This window comes from Antennarius striatus, chromosome 6 (assembly GCF_040054535.1).
Source record: "Antennarius striatus isolate MH-2024 chromosome 6, ASM4005453v1, whole genome shotgun sequence".
Classification (NCBI taxonomy): domain Eukaryota; kingdom Metazoa; phylum Chordata; class Actinopteri; order Lophiiformes; family Antennariidae; genus Antennarius; species Antennarius striatus.
The window spans coordinates 22,624,130-22,649,393 of NC_090781.1; the positions used below are offsets into that span (position 1 = coordinate 22,624,130).

A 25,264-nucleotide genomic window follows, 5' to 3' on the forward strand; every position below is an offset into this window, starting at 1 on the left:
GAGGACCTGAAATCATGGTTGAATAAAAACTGCAACGACTCACTTATTTTAATTTTACCATGTTTTTTTCCCTTTCATTATTTGCTTAAAGATTTTCACTCCATCATCTTGTTGGCTTTTCAAAAGAATATAAGAGTCAACTATAAAATAAGGAAAGATATTAGATTTTATTTGCAAAAAATTACAGAGATGAATGACTTACATTAACTTAATCAAAAGTAGACGACATGACGAAACGGGATGAAATAGAGTGTCAGAAAAAACAAAAAATGGATGTCTCTTTTTCAGTCACTCTCTCACACACACATGCACACACACGATCGAAAGGCCATGAAGACTTTAAAAATGCATAATGGATGGCACATCCACATTCGACACAATATGAGTGTTCAGGTGTTAAAAAGTTAAGACACACTATACACATCACAGGGTTCCCACACGTCCTTAATCGTCACATTTTAAAGGCCGGATTCCCTCAAATTCAAGAAACAATTTTGTAAATTTTGAGACATAGATCAAGATACTTATAGTAACAACACATTTTATGAGAACAATCAGGCTTTATAGAAGCTCACAGACAATTATCAGACAATCACAGAATGGCTAAAACATGAACTCAACTAAACATGCAGGCAATAACAATATCAAGTCATTTGCATTCCTGCACACAATGTATAAATTAAATTCCATGACCTAGGTCTAAAGTTTTCAAGGCTTTGATCCAGCCTCGAATTCACAAACTTTCAATGGACCCCTGGGAACCCTGAACGAGTGGAACTGGTGAGTAGCTGAGTCTAAGGTTGAATTAGAAGAGGCATTAAAATGATTTCAGACACAACAAATGAAAAGGGAGTCCCAGTTACGTAACAGCACTCATGTAGACTCAGGGGTTCTGCTTTCAGGGCATTAATTTAGTATTTAACATCATATTTTAGATGCAAAAGCTAGTTTTGTGCTTGGATGGAGGCACACTCTGGTGTGATTCATCTTGGTCAAGACAAATCTGCTGATACACTGAGATGAACGTTTGCATGTCTTAAACCAACCATAAATTAGTTTATTGGTTCAGCTTCTATAAGGTAGGAAAAGGTAGGATTTAAATTAAGAACACTAACAGGTAACTTGACAACGATTTCTAAATATTTCAGTACATCATATAAATAAACCATTGACAAAAACTAGACTGTATGATTTTCCACTGAACTTGAATTCGTTTTATTTTCCTCAAAGATTCACCGTCAGCCTCCGGGTGTGCGAAGCAGGAGCGCCCCCTGCCGGATAAACCAGAAAACAGCAGCCTTTAAACGTCCTTTCTACTGCAGGAACCTGACCTTTCTGTTTTTACTTTATCATGGGGAAGTAACATCTTCTCCCACCAGGCCACATCTCCAAAAAAAAAAAAAAAAAGACAAAAAAAAATCAACAACAACATAAAATAGCAACCGTTTCTCCATGACTGTGACAGTACGATAGCTGAATAAATCCTAAGCAGGAAAATCAACGCAATTTAAATTCTCCCTGCTTCATCTTCTAAAATTAACTACCCTGACAGAAAGTGTGAGAATGACAAATGTACTGGCTGAAAATGACATTATATTTCTGTGCAGCCTCATCATTTCTACACGGATCAACTAAATAAGACCGTGCTACTAATCCGTATGCTGCACACTTCCTGTGTGTCCAGTGCGTTTGCATTGAACGCCAGAAACAGCCGATGTCAAACACTGTCAGTGGCACCAAGGCGGAAACATTCACCTCTAGACCTTTCAGGACCAGTTTGGTTGGTTTGCTCTGTTATTCCCTTTCCAATGAACAAAAACAAACACAAATTAACCTATAAATACATGCAGAGACGTTGAGACAATAGATGCCCCCATTTAAATAACGGCGATTAAAACAACATTGCAAATGTACAAAATGTGAGATGAACTTCCTTCACCTCCGTCAGGGGAATGAGGTTACGCTGTACAAACATTAACCCTTGAGAGTTCGCTAACAATAGTTTGAACCACTGGAGATGACTAGAGGGAAAACACCTGAGAAGAATGCGCTATTGCCAAGAGACTCCTGCCTGTGTGATGTCAAGGTTCTAATTTCCCACAATTCCTCCTCTTATTGTTTTACGTTGAGAGCTGCGATTTCCCGTTTCTACCGGCGTATTTATTAATTCTGTTACTCCTCATCCAGGGTTTCCCAGGAGAGGAAGGGAAAAGTTGAGCTGCTAGCTTACTACTGCGGGTCAGAACTGGTGCTAAGACGTCAACAACATCTAACCCGACATTTCCTCACTAGGTTTAAAGCCAAGGGTTATGTAGTGATGCATAAAGGACTCGCGTCACTTCTAATGAAAACACACAAATACAGTACACGAGAAAAAGACTGGTGATCTAACAAGTCGTTTTTAAGTACAAATGGAGTGCAATTTCTCTCTGAAGGCACAGTCTGGCATCAGTTGACAAGGTCCAGCTCAGTTCAGTTCAGCTGAGGTTTGACCTGGAGCGGCACCCGGCCGCTTTGGACCAGTCTTAGACCAGTTTCATACAGTTTATTTCTGCTGCTGCTGCCTCAGGCTCTCCAGCAGGATCCTCTTGTGGGATGGATCGAGCACTCCGGCCTCTTCCAGGTCCTCCTCCGTGATGTCGCTGGAGAGACGAGAGCAGAGGTGAGACATCTTTTGCTCCAGAAGGTGAAGGTCAACGTGTGTGTGTGTGTGTGTGTGTGTGTGTGTGTGTGTGTGTGTGAGTCCACGCACCTGAGAAACTCCAGGTCGTCCCAGCCGTTGTGAAGGAGACCCTGCTCATACCTCTCCAGTCCCAGCCTCTGCAGCCACTCCCCCACCGAAGATTCGCCGACAGACAAAGAGGAGCTACTGCTGCCCCAGAGCGCCTACAGAGGGAAACGAAGCACAGAGGAAAAAAGGCCGCAAAAGGTTAAATGATCGCTCAGAATGGTTCTATTTTACTTCTCCCCTAGAATAAAATACTAAAGCTTTTGTGTTTTAGATCTAAAAGAGAAAAAAAGACGATTAATCCTGCAGTAAAACCTCACAGAACGGCTGTAAGAACAGTTCAGAAAAAATATCTGAGTCATGTTGAGACGACTCACCTCCTCGGGCATGTCCTCTGCGATACTTTCCGTAATGGGGTTTCTGGGAGGGAAGGTGCGGCAAGCGTCAAGACCCAATCCCATTGGCTGTCCCCGGAGAGGGGGCGGAGCAGAGGGAGCACGCGGAGGCTGCCCGGTAAACTCGCTCTCACTCAGAGTTTTTGCCATCTGGAGCACAGAACACGACTGGTCGTCCAACACCCCCGGACCGGCTGTTCCTCCCCCCCGACGGAAACCCTCCCCGAAGGTCAGCGGGGGGGCAGCGGGCGTGGCTGCCTGGATCCTAACCTCTGCTAAATCCGGGTAAACAGGGCGAGGTTTGGGGAAGGGGGCGTCTGTAACCATCTCCAAAGCTCCCTTCGGAAGAGGAGGTGGGGGGAAATCAGGAGGGGGGCGATTTAGTGTGCTGCCAACCGTTGTTCCCACGCCCCCTCCTTGTGCTCCTGGGACACAGGCGCCGCCGACGTCGTCCTCTGAGGAGCCCTCCTCGCTAATAGCGCGGACCAGGGGCCCCGTCACGGGTCTGCGTGAGTGCCCCGAGGTCACGAAAGGGGGTTTGGTTCGAGTTCCGGCTGTGGGAAGGGGGGCTTTAGTCGCTGGGGGGTTTGCGGAGGTAGGAGATGACAGAAGCTCAGGTGAGAGAGCAGCTGCTGATTGGTTGGGAACGCCCTCCAGGATGTAGTAGGCGGGGTTATTGTAGCTGTTCTTGCTGATGGAGGGATCGCCATCTTGTGCTTCCTGTTTGGGTCTTCACGAAACACAACAACAGTTAAATCTTTACATTTACTGCTCATATTTCCACTGAAGAAATGTGTCAAATTTATTATTTATATTTTAGATTTATTTTTAGTGTAGTTACTGTAACGTCTGCTGGTCAGTGTGTCGGTACCTCGCAGCTGCTTCCTCCTTGCTGCTCCTTTCTCCCTCCTCGCTGACCTTTCCCAGCTCTCTACGGATTGCGGTCGGCCTTGCAGGGAGAAAAGAGTAAAGAAAGTTAGCACGCAGTGAAAAAAGATAATTCAGATCCAATTCAAATCTGTATTTTATGTAGGATCATATCAGAAGAAAGGGGAAATTCCACTTTTCACCAAACTACTGCATGAATATTGACAGACTAGCGTGTACTGACTTGATGTATTCGTGTCCCATTCTTGACACCATGTTAGGTTTCCCTTTAGGTCCGCCGGTTTCATCCTTGTCCACACTGATCCACTCTGAGATACAACATCAAAAATAGTCGTAAAATACAACAACAGGCAGTAAAAGAATATCAGACTATTTCCTCTGATAGAAACAAGTCACAAATTAATTGCTATAAACTCATTTTATGTGTCTCAACTGCTTCTTTACAGAGAAATCGTCCGTCTAGGCTGTATATCATCATACACTGACCGTAGAGTCTCTCCCTGGTCCCCATCCTTTCAGATGGTACTCTAACCCTCATGGACCCCCTGATATTTCCTGTTTCCTCTCCACGGTGGGACAGGTAGGTATGGAACTGCTGTGCTGTGCTGCCAATCATAGATTTTAGAGCCAACACACACTCTCCTAAGAGAAGAAAAACCCCCACATCATTTGAAGTTGACACTGTGAAAAACAACATAGATGATGCACTCGTATGAACAATCGTCGTACCGTAGGACTCGTATCCATCGAGCGATTTCACCGTCAGCAGCAGATGTTGGTCCTGCAGGTACTCGACCTCCGACAGAAGAGGTTTGAGCGTCGTCAGCTGCTTGCTGGACCAGCCCACGCGCAGGAAGTTGACGTTGTCGCTGCTCTGACTGTCGTTCTCGTAACTCTTCTTAAACTCTACAGATGAGAGACAGATAGAGATGCAGGACAGAGAGGACAAAAGGGAACGAGGTGGGAAGGATAGGTGGGAAGGAGAGGAGGGATTGCATTTCATTCAAAAGTACATGGTGGAGAAGGTGGGGATGTTACACAATTCAACACTGGATTAACGTATACTGACTGCCTGAAATGGGGAATGGGAGAGACACAAGAAGAAGAAACAGACAGTCTTATTACATTCACCCTGCCTGAGCTGTACATGCAAGCAGCCTCTGGTGGAAATTCATCTCACCTTCCAGACAAGTGGAGTAGAATTCAATGAAGAACTTGGTTCTACTCGCCGTCTTCACGATGGCCTCAATGCTCTCAAATTCAATGTAGGCTTGTTCTGAAGACTTCGGTAGGCCTACAGCAAAATAGGAGGGAACAAGAAGGCGGAGGAAGAGAGAGGAATATTTGTAAGAGTTGCCAAATGGCACATACTGTATAGAGCAGAGAGGAAGAAAAACTGCTCTATTTTTAACATGATATGTGTTGTATGAATGAACATGGAGACCAAGGAACAGGATACAGTTGTTTTTTCTCTCTTTTCAGCTCAACTCTGTCTATTCCTGGAGTCTGTTCAGAGCTGAGTCACTGACCAGACTCCAGCAGGTCATCAAAGTTGAGATGAAAACCAAACATCTAGTCTGTTCTATTTTGGAAAACCACCCAAATTATTTAGTCTATCCACGGACTGAGGAAGAGGAAAGAGGAGGAACAATATGCAGAAAGATAAAATAAACAGAGGGAAGAGCAAAGAAAGAAACTTTCTTTGAACTCTTTTGCACCTTTCTTGGAGACGAACTGGGAGGTCACCCCCACCTCAAAGGTGGCAAACACAGGGGAATGATCGCTGGTCACTATATCATCTGTGCAGCCTTAAAGACAGAGAACATAAACAGAATGTAAGTCTATTTCATGATGCATCACATAAATTCCTGTACAGAATGCAGTTTAGTTCATCTCACCATAGGAATTGCAGACAATGTGTGTTTCTGGGTACGACTTCCACAGGATCCTGTCACACCAGGATGGGACATTGGTCCTCATCTGGGACCGGGAAGACATAAAAAAAACCCCATTGTTTAATTATCAGGATGAGTAGCAAAGTTAATAGAGGAAATAAAAAGTGTAACTATCTGAGTTAAGTCCATGTGTGACGTAAACGTACCCCCGTTGCTTTCTGCTTCTGCCAGACATACGTGTCCCTCGAGCCACGTTCATACCGGTAGGTGGGTGGGAAAGAGATCTCTTCTTCCGCTGAAAATAAGCCGACACAAATTCACATGAAAGCACATGGAATATTTATATCAGACACAATCGGGTCAGAGAAACAGAAAAAAGAAACTTCCTGGATTAGCAACACCTCATGGGTTGTATGAAACCATGAAAGCAGATATTTCCAGTCCACTATGAATTATTTCTAAAATGTGGTGCTGATGTCTTATCAGCCAGATAAATTCATCAACAAGCACCAAACAAACATTGAGTGGAAAAAATAATTGTAAAGACACTACACCATTAATTTAATGAGAAATCCTGTAACAAGTTAAAAATCAATAAGAAACCTCAATGAAATGTCCTTATAGGGGATGATTAAATATTTTAAAAGGTTAAGAATGTGTTAGTGTTAATTGTATTTCCATTCTGCCAGTTCAAGAGCGTTCAAGCAGGAACAAAGAGCTACAAACCAAAGCGTAAAAAGATTTTGCTCTTCTCTCTCTCCAAGTTGAGTTGGTCCACCTTCAGGAGGGGCTCGAACTCCTTCCTGTTAATGTAGTTTAAAATCTCCTGCACAAAGAAAAGGCCCCACCATCAGCTGTCATCCAAACCTGCTGCATTTCATCTCTATTTCTGTTTGTGTGTCTCCTGCTCCACCTGGATGTCCATGTCCAGCCTGTAGTTCAGGTCTCCCAACCAGAAAAGATTTGTGAAGCGTAGCGAGATGTCAAAGGAGCTCAGCTGTTTGTCTCCCAGGTTTAACAGGCGTAAGATGTCCAAGTAGTTCTGGTTCCTCCTGCAGGAGTCAAAGGTCACATGTAACATAACTAATACGAGGTTAAAGATTATACGCTTTGTCTTTCACTTGACTGATGATCTTGAGTAAATAGAATAACAAGGGAAGAACAGAACACTCTTGTCTGTATTTGTGTACATGGAGACGTCTAATTTATGTTCTTCCTGCAGTTCACTTAATGAGTCATCTTAGGTACCTGCCAATCTTCTCATTCCCAGATGTCAAATGACAATTCACAAAGCCAAAAGACGTCCCGTTGAACATGAAGGACACGCCCACAGCTCCTTTGTTACCTTGAAATAAAAAAAAAAAAGTTAAACAACTGACAGCGCGATAGCTCCAGACATAAATCACACACACATTTTGATCCTTGAATTCCAACGGTTGTGTTGTTATTCCACTATGATAGTGCTTCCGTTACCCAGCGTGTTGGCGATGCCCGTCTTGACGCTGGACATCCCAACATGGCTGATCCGGTTCTCGTGTTCAGGTTTCACCAACACAGCGATTTTAATGTTCCACAGAGTTTGGATTGCAATCTACAGTTAGTAAAAATAAAAGAGGATGAAGAACCAGAAATGTGGGTGCAACATTTGATTTACTGTAAATTGTCACAAGTCAGATTGTCCCTACAAATCAAAAAGTTCCTCACCGGTTTGTAATCAAGCTCCGTCTGTTCTTTCAGGATGGCACGTAACGACTCCACCCACTCCCGGTCACACATGGAGTTTTCTTGGCTTCCGAACACGTAGAGGTCGTGCGGGATGGTGACCGTCATCTCGTCCAGAGTCTTCCCAAGGCCGCGACACAAAACCCAAGAAGCCACGGACTTAGGCGACGGAACAGAGCCTAGAAGGAAAGATCATAACCCCAAAATAAATACATCTTTGCTACCTTTACTTAAAACCGAATGCATGATGGTAGTGTGTGTTGCTATTAAAGTAATGTAGGAAGGAATAAATACCATGTGCTCGCGTCTGATTCTTACCCATATTCCAGGTTCCTATGAAGATGGAGATCATGTCTGGCTCGTCTTGGTTGGAATGTTTGTTCTTCATCAGCTGCAGGAGCTGGCAAAATGCTTCCCGCTTCTGAAACACACACACACACACACACACACACACAAGTGGGTGGAAGTCGCTGCAAAAGCGGATATGGTTTTACGCCACTGACAGTCAGTGTTTTTCTGTGTTGTGTTTTCAGTCTCCTGACATATTTTGGAAACATCATCAGAGAAGAACCAAGGGTCACAAGTTGTTTTGGGTCTTACATCAGTCACCCCCCCCCCTACATGGGTAACCCCCTCACCAGCTTGTGTCTGAGTACGGTGCTACAGCGAGGATAACCCCTTGTGATGCGCGGCTGACTTTTCAGCTTTGACAATATTCCCAGAGGCTTTTTTGCTGCAGCCCTCCTCCCACCCACACCCCCAGCATTCCGCAGACAGATCATTTGGCCTCCATGTGATCATGAGCCTCCATCCAGGTTTTTCATACATTTGAAAGACAGCTGCAAAGCCTACATCTGACCATTTTAATTATATGTAGGCTATTTCTCAACAGCTTTTACTTAACAAAAAGCTTGTCTGCATTTGCATCAAAAATGTAATTCTAAATACATGAAATTTCCGACAATGTGTGTGAGTATGACTTCACAAATCAAATGGGAAAAAGTGGCAATATTGGTGTGTGTCTGACTTCAACACTGGTGAGTAACAGTTTGCGTTTCACTGAGTAAATACAAAAACAGTGTTTGTGTGACTTCAGACCTTGGCGCTCGCGAAGATGAAGTCTTTCCTCTGGTTCTTGTCCTTTTCCTTCTCAAAAACAATGCCCAGCTTATTCTGCACCCTCTGAGACTTGATCAGCTGACGGACTGAGACAGACAGACAGACAGACAGGAGACGGGAGGTCACAGTTAGGTCAGAGAGAAAACGAGGTCAAGGAATAGATTCACAGACGAAGGTTTATGACTATCTGGGTGCTTCAATATCTGTGATTTCTGTTCAATCATTTCCTGCGTGGGGATAAAACAAAAACCCAGCTGATCACACAGTCTGGAATTCTGAGGTTATGTTTGTTAAAATCTCACTTCTGTCATGTGTGAAGGTGGTCCAGTCCTCCTGGCTGTCCTTCGCCTTCTTCATCACCACCAGACGTCCCACCTCCACGTCCACAGACAGCGTGTATTTTTGACTCTTTCCTATTTTTGTCAGCTCGGCCAGGTAAACATCCAGCTTTACCTGAAGAGACGAACACCCACGAACACTGGTGCTTGTCATTTAGTCATTTGCATTCAAATATTCAAATCTCAAACCACCAGGGGTCTCCAAAGGGGGTTGGTGACACTTTAGTTTTCCACATTAGTCAAAACAGAACATGCTTGTGGATACTATGACATTTACAGAATGTTCAGTTATATGCAGATGCTTCATTAATCTTAAATTGTTTATCACATTCTTGGGACAGTGGCTGGGCCACAGTGGGTCTTAAATCATAGGGGTCGCCTGAGGGAACATAAAACTCTTTATGAGACGAGGTGTGAAGCAGAAGATGGAAATTCAAAACGACTTTGGAGTCGTATCATGTCTGTTTGTGAGTCAACGGACAAATCGGGTGCTATATCTTCAAATGTCAGCGTAGCGCGTCTGTTCCTGCTTAACAGGAAGCCTCTGACGGAGGTCACCACAGAGGCTACGGACGCGGATGACAGCTAGTGTTCCACATCGTTCATCTCTTCTTCCTCCTCTGTCTGGCCTCAATCATTTACACTTGCCTTTTCCTCTTTCACTCCACGCACCATCTTTCTTTCAATTATAACGTCATAGTCTACAACATGTCAACTTTAAACACAAACGTATGTACGTACCTGTTATATGTGAGAATGTGATATTTTTAACCGTTAAAACAGACAGTTCTCATGTCATTTTCCCTACAAGAAAGTTTTGGGCATTTTAAAAAACAAACATTTTTATCTCCACTTCCAGCTTAACACCGATCTTAAATCACCCTTCAGAGAGAACAGCAATAAATCAAATGTGTGGTAGTGTTTAATGGTTTGCGTGTGTATATACATGTGTACCTCGAAGGCCTGCACAGGGATGGCTTTTTGACGCATGGACAAAGGAGCAGGGGAACATGGAGACAACAAACTCATGTCCTGTAAAGCTTTCAGAGCCTGTGTGGGAAATGAAAGAGAACAAAATTAAAGGAGATTCAAAAACACAAAAAAATATACCAACACAGACAGATGGCATCATTTTCAGTTTTAGTAGGGCATTGATGAAGAAGTGGAGTTTGCAGAATGACTCTAAAGACTTCTTTGCTCTCAAATCACAGCAATATCTTGATTGCAGAAATGCTTTCTAACAAGTTATATTAATGGCTGAGCTAGAGTAGAAGTAGCTCTGTCTAAAAAGTCACAAAATCCTCCCATTCCTCTACAACGATGTGTTTTCTATGTGTCCAGGCGCCAAAGAGAGAAGGATCTCTTTCACACACGTATGTAACACATGCAGCGAGCAGAGCCTCTGGACAGATGATCCATCACATGAGGAGTGTTATCTACATGCAGCGATCATGTGTCAGGATGCATGTCAACACATGACTGAATACAATATACTTTATTTATGCACCTTCTTCTCTATGGAGGACAGCAGATCTTTGAGAATGGCAAGCTTGGTCACAAGGTTCTCCAACTCCTGGTCTCCACCCTGATTCACCGTCTGATGGAGAAAAAAGAAGCTATAAGCAGTCGTCAAAGAAAGGGCGTGTTTGGGATATCCTGTGTTAGCTGATAGCTTCAACAATATAACCTTTATTATCACCACAATTAAGCAGATTATGCATTTAATTATGCATTTGATGACATGTATAACCAGTCTGTTCAGGTGTACACATATAAAACAATTTTGAGCCAAACTCCTGCATTAATGCCATCTTCATGCACACTAACAAAGAACCACAAAGACGCCCACCTGTTGGATCATCTTGGAAACCATGAATGCGCTCTGCTGATCAAAGACTTTAGACAGGATCTCCAGTCCAGACAAAACCTTATCCACCTCCCTATTTGAGAGAACAAAAAGACAAATTTGAATGTCGGGCTAATAGAAGAGTAGATGATGCTACTATCATTCATAAAGTGCGCCCTCGTTACTCACTGTTAACGTGTTCCAGGAACCACAGGCGATTAACGAATCCCGCAATACATTGACAAACTATTTGTCTTATTATTTACGGTAATTTAAATTTTTATGAACCCTCCCCATACTGATATTAAACCACCTTCTATCTGTATTACCTTTTTCCAACACTCTTATTGAATGTTTAAAGCACTTTTGTGTCTCACGGAAGTCCGAGACTCACAGAAAGTAGAGCACTTCCTCCTCAAAGTGAAATGTCCACAAAGCAAAAGTGATGGAAGAAAACCTACCCATCCTCCCCTATAATCATCTAAAACATACATATTAAAGAACGGCTTTGCCCAGGTGTGAGTTAGTGTGTCTGTGGGACGTGTGTCACAGGCGAGCCAGTGTGACCGCTCACCCGTTAAGGCGTTTGCAGGAGGTCACTAGTGTCTTGTTGAGGTGAGGCAGGGAGCAGGCGCCCTGTTTGACCGCCTCAAGATCCAGAGCGTAGCTGCCCTTCAGGTACTCGTGAGAGATGGTGCTCAGGCCATTCGCCGCCGGTGCACTAAAACAAACACAAACAAGCATTTGAGACTCAGGATCCTCTGCTTCAGGCGCACTCGACTCAATAAGTTTACAGAAAGCTGAACACGGCTGAGGGACACAAGCTACCATGTGCTTGGGTCCTCTTAGTTATTTGCTAGTGTTTAGCAATACAATCCTATTATTGTGAAAAAAACAAAAGCCAAATCCAATTAAATCAACTTGTAACCATGGTAATGAAAATAAAAAGGAAGAAGCTCCGGAAGAATAAAAAGACATATTTCATTTTAAGATTAACCCGTGTCTGAAAACTTCAGATAAAACAATGCTGACAAGCTTTAAGTTTTAATGTGGAAGTGGAATGAGATAGAGGGACAGAACCCACAGCTGCATTTGTGTCATTTGATCTGCCGCATTTGAAAACATTGTTTTTTACAGGGCATACCATAACACAGTAAAATATTAATTCATTCATCTTCTTTACCGCTGTTTTAGCCTATCCCAACAGACTTATGAGCAAGGGACGGGGGACACTCTGGGCTTGACGCCAGTGCACCGCAGAGCCACATGAAAGAGAAACAACCACTCAACCACACACTCACACCTACAGACAGTTTGGAACCCACTAAAACCCCTAAAATGATTTTATTTCTGACATTTTGGACAAAAAAACAAACCCAAACTATTCTTAAAATTCATAATATAATTTTCTCCTTTCTCACAAACATACTGTGTATATATACTCTATGTGTACACACACACATGCACACACACGCACACACGAGGGACAAAGAGAAAGAATATTGGTTTTCTACAGGTCTTGAAGATGTGAGTTTATGTTTTGTTTATGGTGCTTAAGAAGCATCTTATGCATGATTCAATTTTAAATACCTAAATGTAAAGTGAAACAGACACAACCCCCCCCCCCATATCTGAAAGAGCAATCCAGCATCGTTTGCATCTGCTTCCCGGTGGACGTGTCTGTCGAGCGTGTGTGTAACCGCTGCTTCTGTCAACTCAGGGTTTTTGGAAGAACCCACTTCCTCCAGGACAGAGAGCAGACTTATGTCTACCCTCACATCTAGAGACACAAATACACCGAAGCACGCACACACTCATTTACCCTACCGAGCTGGCAGAATACCCCCCGGCCCCCGACACACTGGTTCACCAACTACACCTGTGCAACTTCCAAAAAAGTGTTGCGGTTGTTAAACATGGCACTGTTATTTTCTGACACAGCATTAAAAAGGTTTTAGTCAAGAGAGGAAAGCAGCTTCCCTTTATAGTTTTACTCTGCGGTCTAGAAACATATAGACGGTTCATTGTGGTGTTTTAGCCTATTCAGCACTTTTATTATGGCCAAAAAACTACAGACACACAACAACGGTTTCAACAGCACACAAGTTCTTGTTACTAACGACTGGAAACTGAAAGTAGACTGAGATGGTGATGACCTTTGTTCATTAATATACACAGATCTGAGCAACATACTCATGTGTGTGTGTGTGTGTGTGTGTGTGTGTGTGTGCACAAACACTTCAACCATCTCCATTAAAGCCTCGCACCATCTGTGATGAATGCAGCTTTCAACAGGATGTGGATTTCCTTCAAGAGGCAGACGGAGGTGGGAGGTCGCAGGGAGAGTACAGGACGTCGACATACAGTAGTGTTTGTGTGTGTGTGTGTGTGTGTGTGTGTGTGTGTGTGTGTGTGTGTGTGTGCGCGTTTGCTGATGTTAACACACAACAATGGCAACATGATGTGTGAGTGTATTAGTGTAATAGGAATGGTGAAAATGAGTGGATGTGTAAATGTTTTATTTATTTTTACAATGACTTCTGCTGATGTGTGACGTATTTGAGTTCAGAGTGGAGCAACATCCTTCCTCCGTGTGTGTATGTGCGTGTGTTTCCAGTAGGGTCTTGACTATCTTGTTGGACAAGATGCTACAAGTAGCTTTATGTCCTGCTTGATGCTTATGTTATTAAAAACCTACCCATCAGTCACTGTTTCTGGTCCAGGGGGAGTGGAGGTGGAGGCAGAGCGAGGGGGTAGGGGCGGTTTCTCATCCTCTCCATCTACCAATCACAGAAAAGGAGAGCAAGCATTGGACAAAAGGACGACCCTCACTGTGTGTGCACCCGTGCTGACACGACCTCTGGAGGTACCTGAATAGTCCCGGTCATCGTTGAAGGACGTTTCCTCTCTGTCGACGGCGTAAAGCAGGGTGGTGACCAGACCCTGGCTGGGCTGCAGGTACAACGACACCAACTCCAGTAACGTCTTAAAACGCTTCGGCTGCACCCCCTGGGAGGTCTGAGGGAAACGTGGGGGCAATGAGGAAGGGAAGGGACACATCACAGAGCAGGAGTTGGAACTTTCAACCGGTAACAACGTGGATGAGCTTGTTTCTTTTCAGGCTGAGAATTGGGGTATTTAAGGGCACTATGTAACTCTAATGTTGCGGGAGCAAACCTGACCTGATGGTCTAAATATAATTCAAACCAGGAAGAATTGTTTCAGCAAACATTTCCTATAAAGATATTCCGAGAAGGAAAATTAAGCTCCTTTTTATTTTCACAGCTAAAACCTCCAAACTCACGCAGCAGATGTGGTGCGGCGACACGAAAGTCTGAAGCACCATGTTGTCGAGTGAGTGTTTGAGACAGCGTGTCTGTGTGTGTGTGTGTGTGTGTGTGTGTGTGTGTGTGTGTGTGTGTGGCAGGGACACCACAGCTGTTGGGCACAATGCACAAAGAGGCTGCTGTTGGTGTGTGTGTATGTGTGTGTGTGCGTGCGTGTGTGTATGAGAGATCTGAGCCAACAAAAGCATCTCAGCCTGCCAGCTGTTACTGAAGCAAATACCGTTTTTGCTGCGCACACGAACGCAAAATTAACCTCCGCAGAGGATGTGTGCACTTTGCTGAGTGTGTGTGTATGTGTGTGTGTCCTCTGTACCTGGACGGCCAGAAATCCTTCATCGTCCGGGAGGATTCTGTATGTGTGGACATGCTTCTGAAACCTGCGGAGAAAGATAATGGAGAAATCAGAGAAAAGAAAAAAGCAGGCAGAAAAAATAAAAGGAGAAATGACTTGCATGATATTAAAAAACAACAACGTAGACTTCAGGGCTGACAACAGTGGACATTCTAGTGCTGGGGTGTGTGTGTGTTTGCATATTCGAGAGCTTCAACCTGTCGCTGTCTGTCACAGTTGTGAAGGAAGTATTATCGTTACGGCAGCACGATATAGTAGTGCAGAGCTGAACCTGGTCGTGTTACACTGATAACACAAAATAAAAGCAGCCACCATTAAACACAATCACTAGTCAGATTACAGGTGAGCTGGTCCCCCTTTCAATCTGGGGTGTCAGCCAGAAAAATGTGTATCAAAGTGTGTGACTCGCATTTCTGATTGAGCTGAAAACCGTTTTTTTTACAGCAGATCGATGGCCTGACATTGTGAGTGAACACACGCCTGCAGCCGCCAGCTGGACTTTAATGATTTTCATGTCTGCTCCTCGCGTCTGCTCACTGGACCATACTCACAATGTTCAATTTGCCAAGCAAATGACGTGGTTTCTATCTGTTGGTGTGCGTGCTGAGTGTTGGGGTTGTGTGTCTGTTTAGGAGGGTGGGAGCTGGGAAAGCAGCCTTTGTAAAAACGCATGATTCATGCTTTGACTGCTGGTGATCTTCTGCTTATTTACAAGATCTAAGTGTGTATGTGTTATATAAACTGAAGGAGTGATGAATCCACTGTTCAGTGTTTATCTGGTCTTTTCTGGTCAAAGTCCCACAGAAACAAAAAAAGGTTTGGATTATATATTTTCACAGGAGATTATTTCTTTCATCCCTTTATAAACCCTAGAATTAAGTTAATATAAAGTTTGAGCCTCTGAAAACACAGAGTAAAGATTTCCTTTCCTCGAGTCAGGATTTCTTGACACTTTCTGAATGTTGCTTTTTGGACCATTTTTGTGAGTTACACACAAAGAATTTGATGGGTTACCATGACGCTGGGTGTGCGCTGCTATGGGCTGTCCAAGGGGAGGTTGGAGCTCTCAGTGTCGTCTGGTGGACGGCACATTGATCAGCTTGTTGCTAGTCATAACCTCTTCTATAATCAGAAAACCCTGCAGGTCCAGTGGCACATAATCCTGAGTCACTGCAGTGTGTGTGTATGTGTGTGTGTGTGTTTTTTTTGTGTTTGTGTGTATGTGTGTGTGTGTGTGTGTGTGTGTGTGTGTGTGTGTTTTCCTGTTGGCAGCTGACAAGATCCTCTGTAGGTCTGTGGAATAAATACTATTGTTTCAGCAGCAGCAAAGTCGTATCAGTGGGAGGGAGGAGGATAGAGGTTTATTATGGGATAGATACAGACCCATCATACAATGTGTGTGTGTTGTCAACAATAGCTTGTGTTGAAGGTAATGACTGCCTCCTCTCCACTGAGTGCATCTGGTCAGTTTACAGCGAACAAACACTGAAAACTGACTTCAGGCATCAACACAGTCCAGAACTCTAGTTTCTTTTGTATAAAGCTCTAAGAAAGCTGCAGTAATGGTGGCGTTAATTTACCGTAGGACTGCTTAATTTTTCAAGTCCTGCAATTTAACTATTGCACGTATACGCCTGACGACGATGATGCCGAAACTCCAAACTGTGCAGCCTAAATAAAAGGAAAAACCATGGGGGAATCTGAAGAATCTTCAGAAATAACAGAGTGGACAAATCCAGGAAAAAGCCGCATGAATAATTTTACTTATATATAACAAGGACTAATCACAAACAGAAGATATATATGCAAAAGGGGAGTATGGATGTTTCTCTTGGCTTTGTGATACCAGAGGTTTTGCATTTTCTATATTATCTTTCTACATGCTTGCATGTCCTCATCACATTTAATGCATGATCACAGCAGAAATCAATGAAGAGACCGGAGCTGGGAAAGTTTTTAAGAGATACTTATAAATTTCAAACACACACAGAGGGTCAGTGCTAATGCTATTGCTAATGTAAAAACAAAAATATTAGCATCTCACAGATGCAAAGACACAATCAACATGACGGTTGTGCATTAACCCTTTGTATAGAAGAGAAATTTTTTTGCTCTATTCATAAATAATGAGCAAATATTTTATTTTTTTGCTGCAAAGTCTGAAGATAAAACATTTTTTTGCAGTTACATCATCTGCAGCATCCAATTTTGCACACAAACACTAAATATAAGTAGCAGAAACCTCTCAGCTATATCTTTAGATTATCTTATTTCCATCAAATAACTGCCTCTTCTCAGAACACTTTCTCAAACACACTAACCAAAAGACTCCAGACTGAAAGAGGAAGCGAAACACAAACGTGTCCTGAAATAAAAACTTCTGCAAAGTCACAAGCAAACAAAAACACATGACCTCCGCCAGTCTATTCTCAGACACTAACAGCAGAGTGGAAACACATCCTGAATGCACTGGTGTCTCCAAAACCCTTAAAAAGGAAATACCCATCTGTGTTGAGAGTAAAGAGGAAATTTGTACAGTATCTTTGGGTAAAAAAAAAAGAAAAAAATCACCACCACGCCTCTTGATCATTTCAATTTTAAGGTATTATTTCACTGTCATCATTTACAAACACACTGTTGCTGCATAAGTTCAACAGTAGCTGGGTTTATTTGATTTAATTTAGGAACGTTAAAAGACAAATGAGAGGACTTTCAACATCAGGACCTGCTATGAACATCAGCCCCGAGCTTCCAGTACAATCTGCTGTGGTCATGACAAAAACAGGTGCCATTCAGCCATATGGAGGCTTTTCACGCTCCTTGTGATTCAGATTTTATTTCCTGGAAAAGTCTTTAAAAAAAAAAAATGTTACAAGCAGACATGAATTGAATTGCTTGACCATATCTTCTGTTCCTCCACAGCTTCAAGGGTTGTCACATGGACGCAACTGGAAAACGGTGATCACAGACATACATGTCATTCTGATAATGTGACAACACTGGCTGAGACTAATTTGATCTAATGTCAGTATCAGCTTCCAATCCTGATGTGATCCACACATCTCTGTATACAATCTGTGCAGGAGAAATTTATTTTTTTCCCCATCTTGAAAACAATAATTTTTGGTTGCTTGTGATTATTTATTCTTTAAAAAATCTAATTAAATTTAGAACTACCTAAAGAGTCCATAAAATACTAAAATTAAGCACCAACAAGATCATTAAAAATAGAATCAATACCCACCACACCCACACTGCAGGAGACACTGCCCACATGGTGATGAAATTCTTTCTGACAGTTCACAGGTGATGAAATGCTTTTAAATATTCCTGATGTTTTACTATGTTTGCCAATTTCCTCCCTCAATTGCCAACTGTCTTCTGAAACTCATAGGGACAGGGAACCCAATGTAACAGCTCAATAACGCGAGAAACCTTGGAGCTGTTAAAAAAGTTGGAAAACTTTGATTAATTTTAAAGCACAACTCAACAAAAATTCATTCTGACAATTCAATGAAGAAGTGCTGTTTCTTTAAAAGGATATGAAGACAGCATCACAGGATTCTCATTTGCATCGAGGACTGAACCCCAACTGTGTCAAGAGAAAATCACAGTATTGAACAACTGCTTCGCTCATATTTATCTCTTAAATCAATGAAATCACAGAGCTTTTCATAACTTAATTATGCAACGGCTTCTGCTGATGTATTTACTGTGTAACTATTGCAAAACTTTGTTACAGTACACTGAGGTTAAAATGAAGCTTCTGTTTTTGGTAATATATTTCAGACAGGTGACAAATAAATTAAAAAAAAATATGAGTTAGAAAACCAAAGAAATAGATCACAGCTGCTACCATTACAACTACGCAACCAATTAAGAAAAAGATGTGATCAAATAATAGGATAATAGCATGTTCTTTAAAAGAAATTGGATGCAAAAGCAACAACATTTCTAAATACTAAGGTTTGGCTAAAGCCTGATGGTAATGAGCTTTATGCATCATAAAGGAAGCTTTCTGAGAAGTTCATGCTGTGAAAGGTGAAAGGGGAGAGGGGAGAGGAAGGGAGAGGTGGGGACGGGAATAAAATTCCGGAAACGGATGATGTATGGATGCAAGGAATCTGGTTGGTCAAAGATTGGTTTTCCTTATTAGCAGCACATGCAGCAAGGGATGAAAATGGTTATTGTCACTTGTATTCATCACTTCTGTCATTTGCTTTGAGCTCTTTCTTTGAGATATAGTACATGTATAGTAGGAATGGAATGAAAAGCACATTTTGCAAAGTCCTTTTGCATTTTTGTGGGAATAATTCGGCTGTCAACAGAGGCTAAAGTTCACTGCTGGATCAAATCTTGTCAACTTAACTTAATTCTGATCTTTACATGTACTTGCATGTCAGACAGGATGTGTTGATAAATATTTATGGTATGCATTATCAATGCAGATGTCTGACATGTCGCAGGGTGTCTTTATTAACTGTGTGCTGTCATGTTTTCTCCCATTTCATTCAGCCCAGGTTTTCCATTTATTTCTAACTGCGCTTTTTTTTTTAATTCATGTAAACATACTGCATTGGACAATGCAAGGCTGATGGCTGTTATTTAATGGGTCTGCAGAGCTTTTTATTCTGTTTGGGTTATAATATAAGGAGTTTACACAAGAGGTAACCTGTCCATAGTCACAGGCACACAATGAACTCAGCATGGGGGCAAACGGATCGGGGCTGGAGTTCAAGTCAATGTTAGAATCATCCGCTGACACAGCGAAGGTCAGGCTTCTTACATTCTTTGCACCTGATTAACTTTGTGTGGACACTTCCTTGGGGAGGTGGGTGACTCATAAGGGTCATTTTAAACGTTCACATCCCATATCCACTGTTCCTTGGACTCGTCTGACTACTGGCGGTCAATGTCTGCACACAGACACTTCTTCCACCTCAAAAAACAAACATGGAGGCTATTTGGTAACAAAATCTTGTGCAAATAGAAGTTTTAATCACTTTATTTATCCCTTTGCATCTGCACTGAAATCAATCCCACACATAACATCCAGCACGTTGCCATTTTATGAAAGATTGTGTGAGAACCCAGCATGCCAGGGTAAACAGATGGAGCACCAATTACCCTGATCTTATATGAGCCTTAAATTAAAATGTCCTTTCTGCCCCAGCAGCCCATCACATGGGTGTATTTACCTCCACCACCGCTCAGCTTCAGCGCCTGTAAAAACGGCACTAGAAGAACCACATCAGACAGAACAGACGTCAGGTTTCTGTTCCATGCTGGAGTTTGAGTGCCGGGCAGACACACTGTCTTGACTTAAAAACAACGTAAACAAATAAATGTGGATGAAGGTTTGTTTGATATTGGTTCAAGGAGGATATGTGTGTCTCAGGGCTGAACGTCTGTTCATGAAAAAGTTGTGGGTACAACTTGGTAAAAACTTGGCAGGACAACATTGAAGCCAAACTGAAGACTAACTATTCAATTTAAAAAAAAAAAAAAAAAAAAAGAGAGATAAAGCTTTAACTAACCTTTTTAAAGTAAAAGTAAAAGTAAAAGTCGTTGTTATGATGAAGCTACTCACAGCACACACAAAGCGTACGCTCCGGTGACGCTCTCGCTGTCCCGCACCAGGAAGCTGCCGTCTCTCCCGGCCCGAGCCAAGAGCTCCTCGGCCGCCGCTCGACTCAGGTCCCGGTGATACCACATCGGCGGTGCGGGCCCCAAAGGAGAAGCCCCACCGCCGCCGCCGCCGCCGCCACCCCCGGCCATGGCCACAGCCCTTCAAACCGGGCTCAACTCAAGACAGCCTCTCCAGAAACCTCCCAAGGGCAAGAATCCAAGTCGGAGAAACGCTGGGGGTGAAAAGACGCACATATATGTGACGTACGCTTCTTCTGACGTAAGGAAGGAGGCGCGACAGCACCGACAAGGAAAATGGTGTGAAGTTCTTAAATTGTGCCGCTGGCGAATGTTTCCTCGGTTCCTAAAATACTTCCCACCCTACTTTTTTTCGCTTCCCAGTCCCACGGAAATCAGGGTATGTAAATTAACACAAGGAGACCGGAGAGGAACAGCGGGGAAGAGTTGAAGTGTGTCAATATTTTTACTTCCGCTTTTTGATTTTCAAAATAAAACCACACGCTATGTATTTCCGTTAAGACACTTTTATCTCGGTGATAAACTCAACCACAGCTTTTCCCCCTTCATACCTACCTCTGTCTCTTGACAGATTTAAATTATATGGAGGGATGGAGGAATAAACCGACACTGGGAGTATAAACTCAAATAAATTGTGGAAACTTACTTTAAGTAAGAGGTTAAATACTAAAGAGATTCAGAGACTAACTACATTCTCTAACCTTCTTCCAATTTTCACATACAAAACAATGCATTTACTCCAGTGAATAGGAGAATTGGTGGTTGCTTTAGCTGGTTGCAGGTTGAGATAGAGACTCTGGATCATTTCCCCTCTTTCTTTCTTTCTTTTGTTTTCTTCAGCATTGCCAGACAAAGCAATATTTGTCAGTACCGTATGAAGAAAACAAGAAGATCCAGATCATGAACAGGATAGTCATGGAAATTGTTGGAAGGGCTTTCAGGGGAGAAAAATAGTATAATTTTAAGTATAATATTCAACAGAACTATTCACTGTGTGAACATGGGAGAATTCACTGTGTGAATAGTTCTGCCAATGAAGATCGGACATGTGAAGTTCAACATTCCTCGTTCTGGGAGTATGAACTGTTGAGTACATTAAATTATAAGGATTTGGAATGTATCTTTAAAGCGGCTCACATACATTTATAATCAGCTGAGCTTTTCACTCATATGGATATAAAACTATCAATGTAAAATTAAAAATATTGCAATTACTGATACCACGTCGCTCTCCCTTAAAATGTAAAAATCTCCCTTCCTACTTTTGTTTTTGTATTTCATGCTGTTGCTGCATTTAATGGAGCGAAGCGAGGCCATGACCTGGGAGGTCAGGTTGATAAAATTTTCAACACAATGTAGGTATCCAATACTTTTTTTTTCTCCTGAACTCCCACACATACACACACACTCCCACACTGACATTCACCCAGAAAGCGTAACTGTCTACCAAGAGAGCTAACTTTCAAAATACAGGAAATAACAAGCAGGAAACATGCAGAGATCACACGTTATCCTGATTCAGCCATTCATTTTTTTTTTCTCAGTCTGGCTCCTAAAATGTGGTATGAACACGCCACACAGACACACACGCACACACACACGTGCACACACACACACACACACACACACACACACACACGTACAAAGAGGTAGAGTTAAAATGAAGGCGAGAGGGGGTGAAAGTTGGGCAGGATGGTTTGTGTTGCCAATGACCTCAGAAAAGTGGAGTATTAATAGCTACAGAGACAGCAGTCATCCCAAATCTATTTTTGACCACGGCAGCACACTGTATGATTGTGTGTGTGTGTGTGTGTGTGTGTGTGTGTGTGTGTGTGTGTGTGTGTGTGTGTGTGTGTGTGTGTGTGTGTGTGTGTGTGAGAGAGAGAGAGAGAGAGAGAGAGAGAGAGAGAGAGACAGAGAGAGAGAGAGAGAGACTCTTGAAATATTCGGTTTATTGTCTGAACCAACAGAGATTGTAAAAGTGTTGCAAGTCATCACGTTGCGGACGATTGTCAGCATCATCCCAAAGAGACCAAAGTACATGTATTACCTTTACACTTTTACTGTAATTTTATATAGTGACAGTATTTTTTTGATGGATGATGAATGACACATGACTTTACTCTTCCTTCGTGGGTCTCATATGAATGAGATCAAACAAAATATATCTATATTTTTAAAAATCTATTAATTCTTTTCTCTAACTATGCTGAAGCTACATTGAAACATGATATACCGGTATGTGTAAATATCTGAAAAGTGAACCAACGTGAATGTCTCATGACTCAGCAGTATTACCCATACAATGGTAGACTTCTGTAATGTGTAGGAAGACATTCTTGTCACCACATGTAAGTGTTGCTTCACATTATTGCATTGTTCTTTCACTGTGTGCATATTGCTTATTAAATGCATTCTTTTCCATTGACATCTGTAAATATTATATTAATTTAACTGGGAAGGGAATTCTGTGGGTTAACAACAAAATTATGGTTTTTGTTGAAAATTTAAAAGATCTTCGAGATTTTTTTACAATGCATGTATTTAAATTATGGCTCTAGTATTACCAAACTTTTTCAATGCCCATTTAAGATCATATTTCTCCTTGAATAGGATTTTTTTTTTAACTCCAACTCATGCAGGAGAAGAAGACAGAAAAAAGTGGCCTTTGGATTTCAGCTGAACTATTAATGCTAAATTATACAGTGGTAGCATCAGGAAGGATGTCATTTATCAACCTCAGAAAAGATGCTTGAGTGTAAGACCACATTTTCAGAGAGCCACTGCTGACAGAATTGCCTTTAAAAATCTTGAGACACATTATCTCAGGCCTTATTAATAAATTAAATATGCATAAAATATGCATAAAAAGGCTTCATTTCTGATGAGCGGAGATCCAGTCTTCATATTGTCCCATCTTTAACATGCACCAGTTAACCAATCATAAGGCTTCAAAGATCTGGATGTATTGAGACGTGGCATTGGTACACGTACATGTATACACACACACACACACACACACACACACACACACACACACACACACACACACACACACACACACACACACACACACACACACACACACACACACACACACACACACACACACACACACATGGTACAGGAACTTCATAATTACCCAGCAGCAGAGACCACTAACCACTAGCTGGCCCAAAATGGTCACGTGATTGTATGATCGCCGGGACCACGCATAGAAAAACATTTCCTGGGCCAGTTGTACATTTTCAACACTAGTTGATTTCATGAGTTGATGTAATTTATCTGGAGTATGCAGCAGCGTCTGGCATGTTCCTCCTTGCTTTGTCTATATGTTTGGTTTATTTCATGTTTGCCTTTTGGTGGTGAACGTAATATTTGGTTTGTATGTCTGTGTGAGTGTTTTGTTCTTTTTATCTTGATGGAATAATGTTCTAAAAAAGGAGAGTTGACAATCCATCATTTTGGATTTGATTTCATTTATTTATTCACACACAGACAATTTCCAAATCACAACTTCATGCACACAAACCTGATTGCTGGGTGGACAAGATATGATATAGAAAAACGATTCTAAAAGGACTACAGTAGGAAAGAAACAGAGAAAAACACAAGGACTTGTGACACATTGAGAAAGTAAGCCAGAGCAGTATATGAGGTGGCGTTCTGAAGCAGATCCACATTTTGAACACATTCTCAATAAAAAAACTTCTCTGTTAATGTATGAAAGTTTATTTTAGCACAGACTGAGCACTTAATGCTTACAGTACAGTGATACTTTATTAAGATTTTCTTCAATTAAGGTTGATAAGGATACTGGATACATTTATTCTTCAGCGCAACACTTTGGGGTATTCAAGTTCTGCAAATTTCAATGTTAATTTGTAAAACACTGCACTAAAGCAGGATGTACTTCCTGAGGAGGCTGGCCTCCTTCAACATCTGTCCTAAGCTCCTTCTCATGTTCTATCAGTCCGTAGTCTCCAGTGTGCTGTAATACGCCATTGTGTGTTGGGGTGGGGGGGCCAGGAAAAGAGATATGGACCGTCTGAACAGACTCATCCACAGAGCGGGCTCAGTGGTCAGGCTGAGCCTGGACTCTGTGGATATGCTTCTGGAGAGCAGGACCATGTCTAAAATTAAGGCTATCATGAACACACACCATCTTCTCCCAGCAGAGAGGCGCCTTCAGCGGCAGACTGCTGTCACACAGCGCCTCCACAGAGAGGCTGAGGTCCTCCTTCGTGCCCCGTGCCATCAGGGGGTACAATGACTCTCTCAGGAGGAGCGGGGGAGAGGTGGCGAGGTCAGCACGGGGTTGAATGGATTTAATTTAATTTAATTTAAATTTAATTTTATACTGTTATATATATATATATATATATATATATATATATAAAAATGTCCCTCTCACCCTTGTGGGGTGGTATCTGGTAGAGGACCCGAGCTTGAGGATGACACACAGATATATATATATATATATATATATATATATATATATATATATATATATATATATATATATATATATATATATATATATATATATATATATATATATATATATATAATTTTTTATACTGTTTATATTTTAATTTTATACTGTTTATATTTTAGTTATAGTTTAGTATATAAGTCCTGTTAGTGCTGCATGTGTCTGTTAGTGTAGTGTATGTCTTGTGGTATGTCCTCTGATGTCAGTGTTTCTTTTTCTCCTGGTGTTTATCCAGTATTATTTGTTATGTAATGCCTGAGCAGTGGATATATACAATTTCCTCTGGGATTAATAAAGTATCTATCTATCTATCTATCTATCTATCTATCTATCTATCTATCTATCTATCTATCTATCTATCTATCTATCTATCTATCTATCTATCTATCTATCTATCTATCTATCTATCTATCTATCTATCTATCTATCTATCTATCTATCTATCTATCTAAATAGAATTTATTGACTGCTA

The 25,264-nt window shown here is 41.8% G+C and overlaps 1 protein-coding gene across 4 annotated transcripts; it reads right to left on the bottom strand.

The window, feature by feature from the left end:
- Window positions 1-148: 148 nt before the first annotated feature.
- Window positions 149-20,768, bottom strand: inppl1a (inositol polyphosphate phosphatase-like 1a). 4 transcript variants are annotated; one of them, XM_068316705.1, is made up of 27 exons: window positions 20,221-20,766; window positions 14,592-14,655; window positions 13,802-13,949; window positions 13,630-13,711; window positions 11,506-11,652; window positions 10,935-11,025; window positions 10,593-10,682; window positions 10,040-10,135; window positions 9,050-9,200; window positions 8,727-8,833; window positions 7,947-8,049; window positions 7,611-7,807; window positions 7,380-7,497; window positions 7,155-7,251; window positions 6,820-6,958; window positions 6,633-6,732; window positions 6,113-6,201; window positions 5,910-5,991; window positions 5,730-5,819; window positions 5,192-5,305; window positions 4,741-4,917; window positions 4,498-4,653; window positions 4,235-4,319; window positions 3,965-4,072; window positions 3,106-3,853; window positions 2,753-2,886; window positions 149-2,642 (listed from the first exon to the last, which is right to left on the bottom strand). In XM_068316705.1, exons 1-27 carry the CDS (start codon window positions 20,406-20,408, stop codon window positions 2,546-2,548), a joined length of 3,798 nt encoding a protein of 1,265 aa, XP_068172806.1. In that variant the 5' UTR covers window positions 20,409-20,766; the 3' UTR covers window positions 149-2,545. The 4 variants fall into 4 exon arrangements, with proteins under 4 accessions (XP_068172806.1, XP_068172807.1, XP_068172803.1 ...); XM_068316706.1 differs by having other exon boundaries at window positions 3,995-4,072; window positions 20,221-20,765; XM_068316702.1 differs by having other exon boundaries at window positions 149-2,886; window positions 20,221-20,768.
- Between the last annotated feature and the right edge of the window lie 4,496 nt (window positions 20,769-25,264).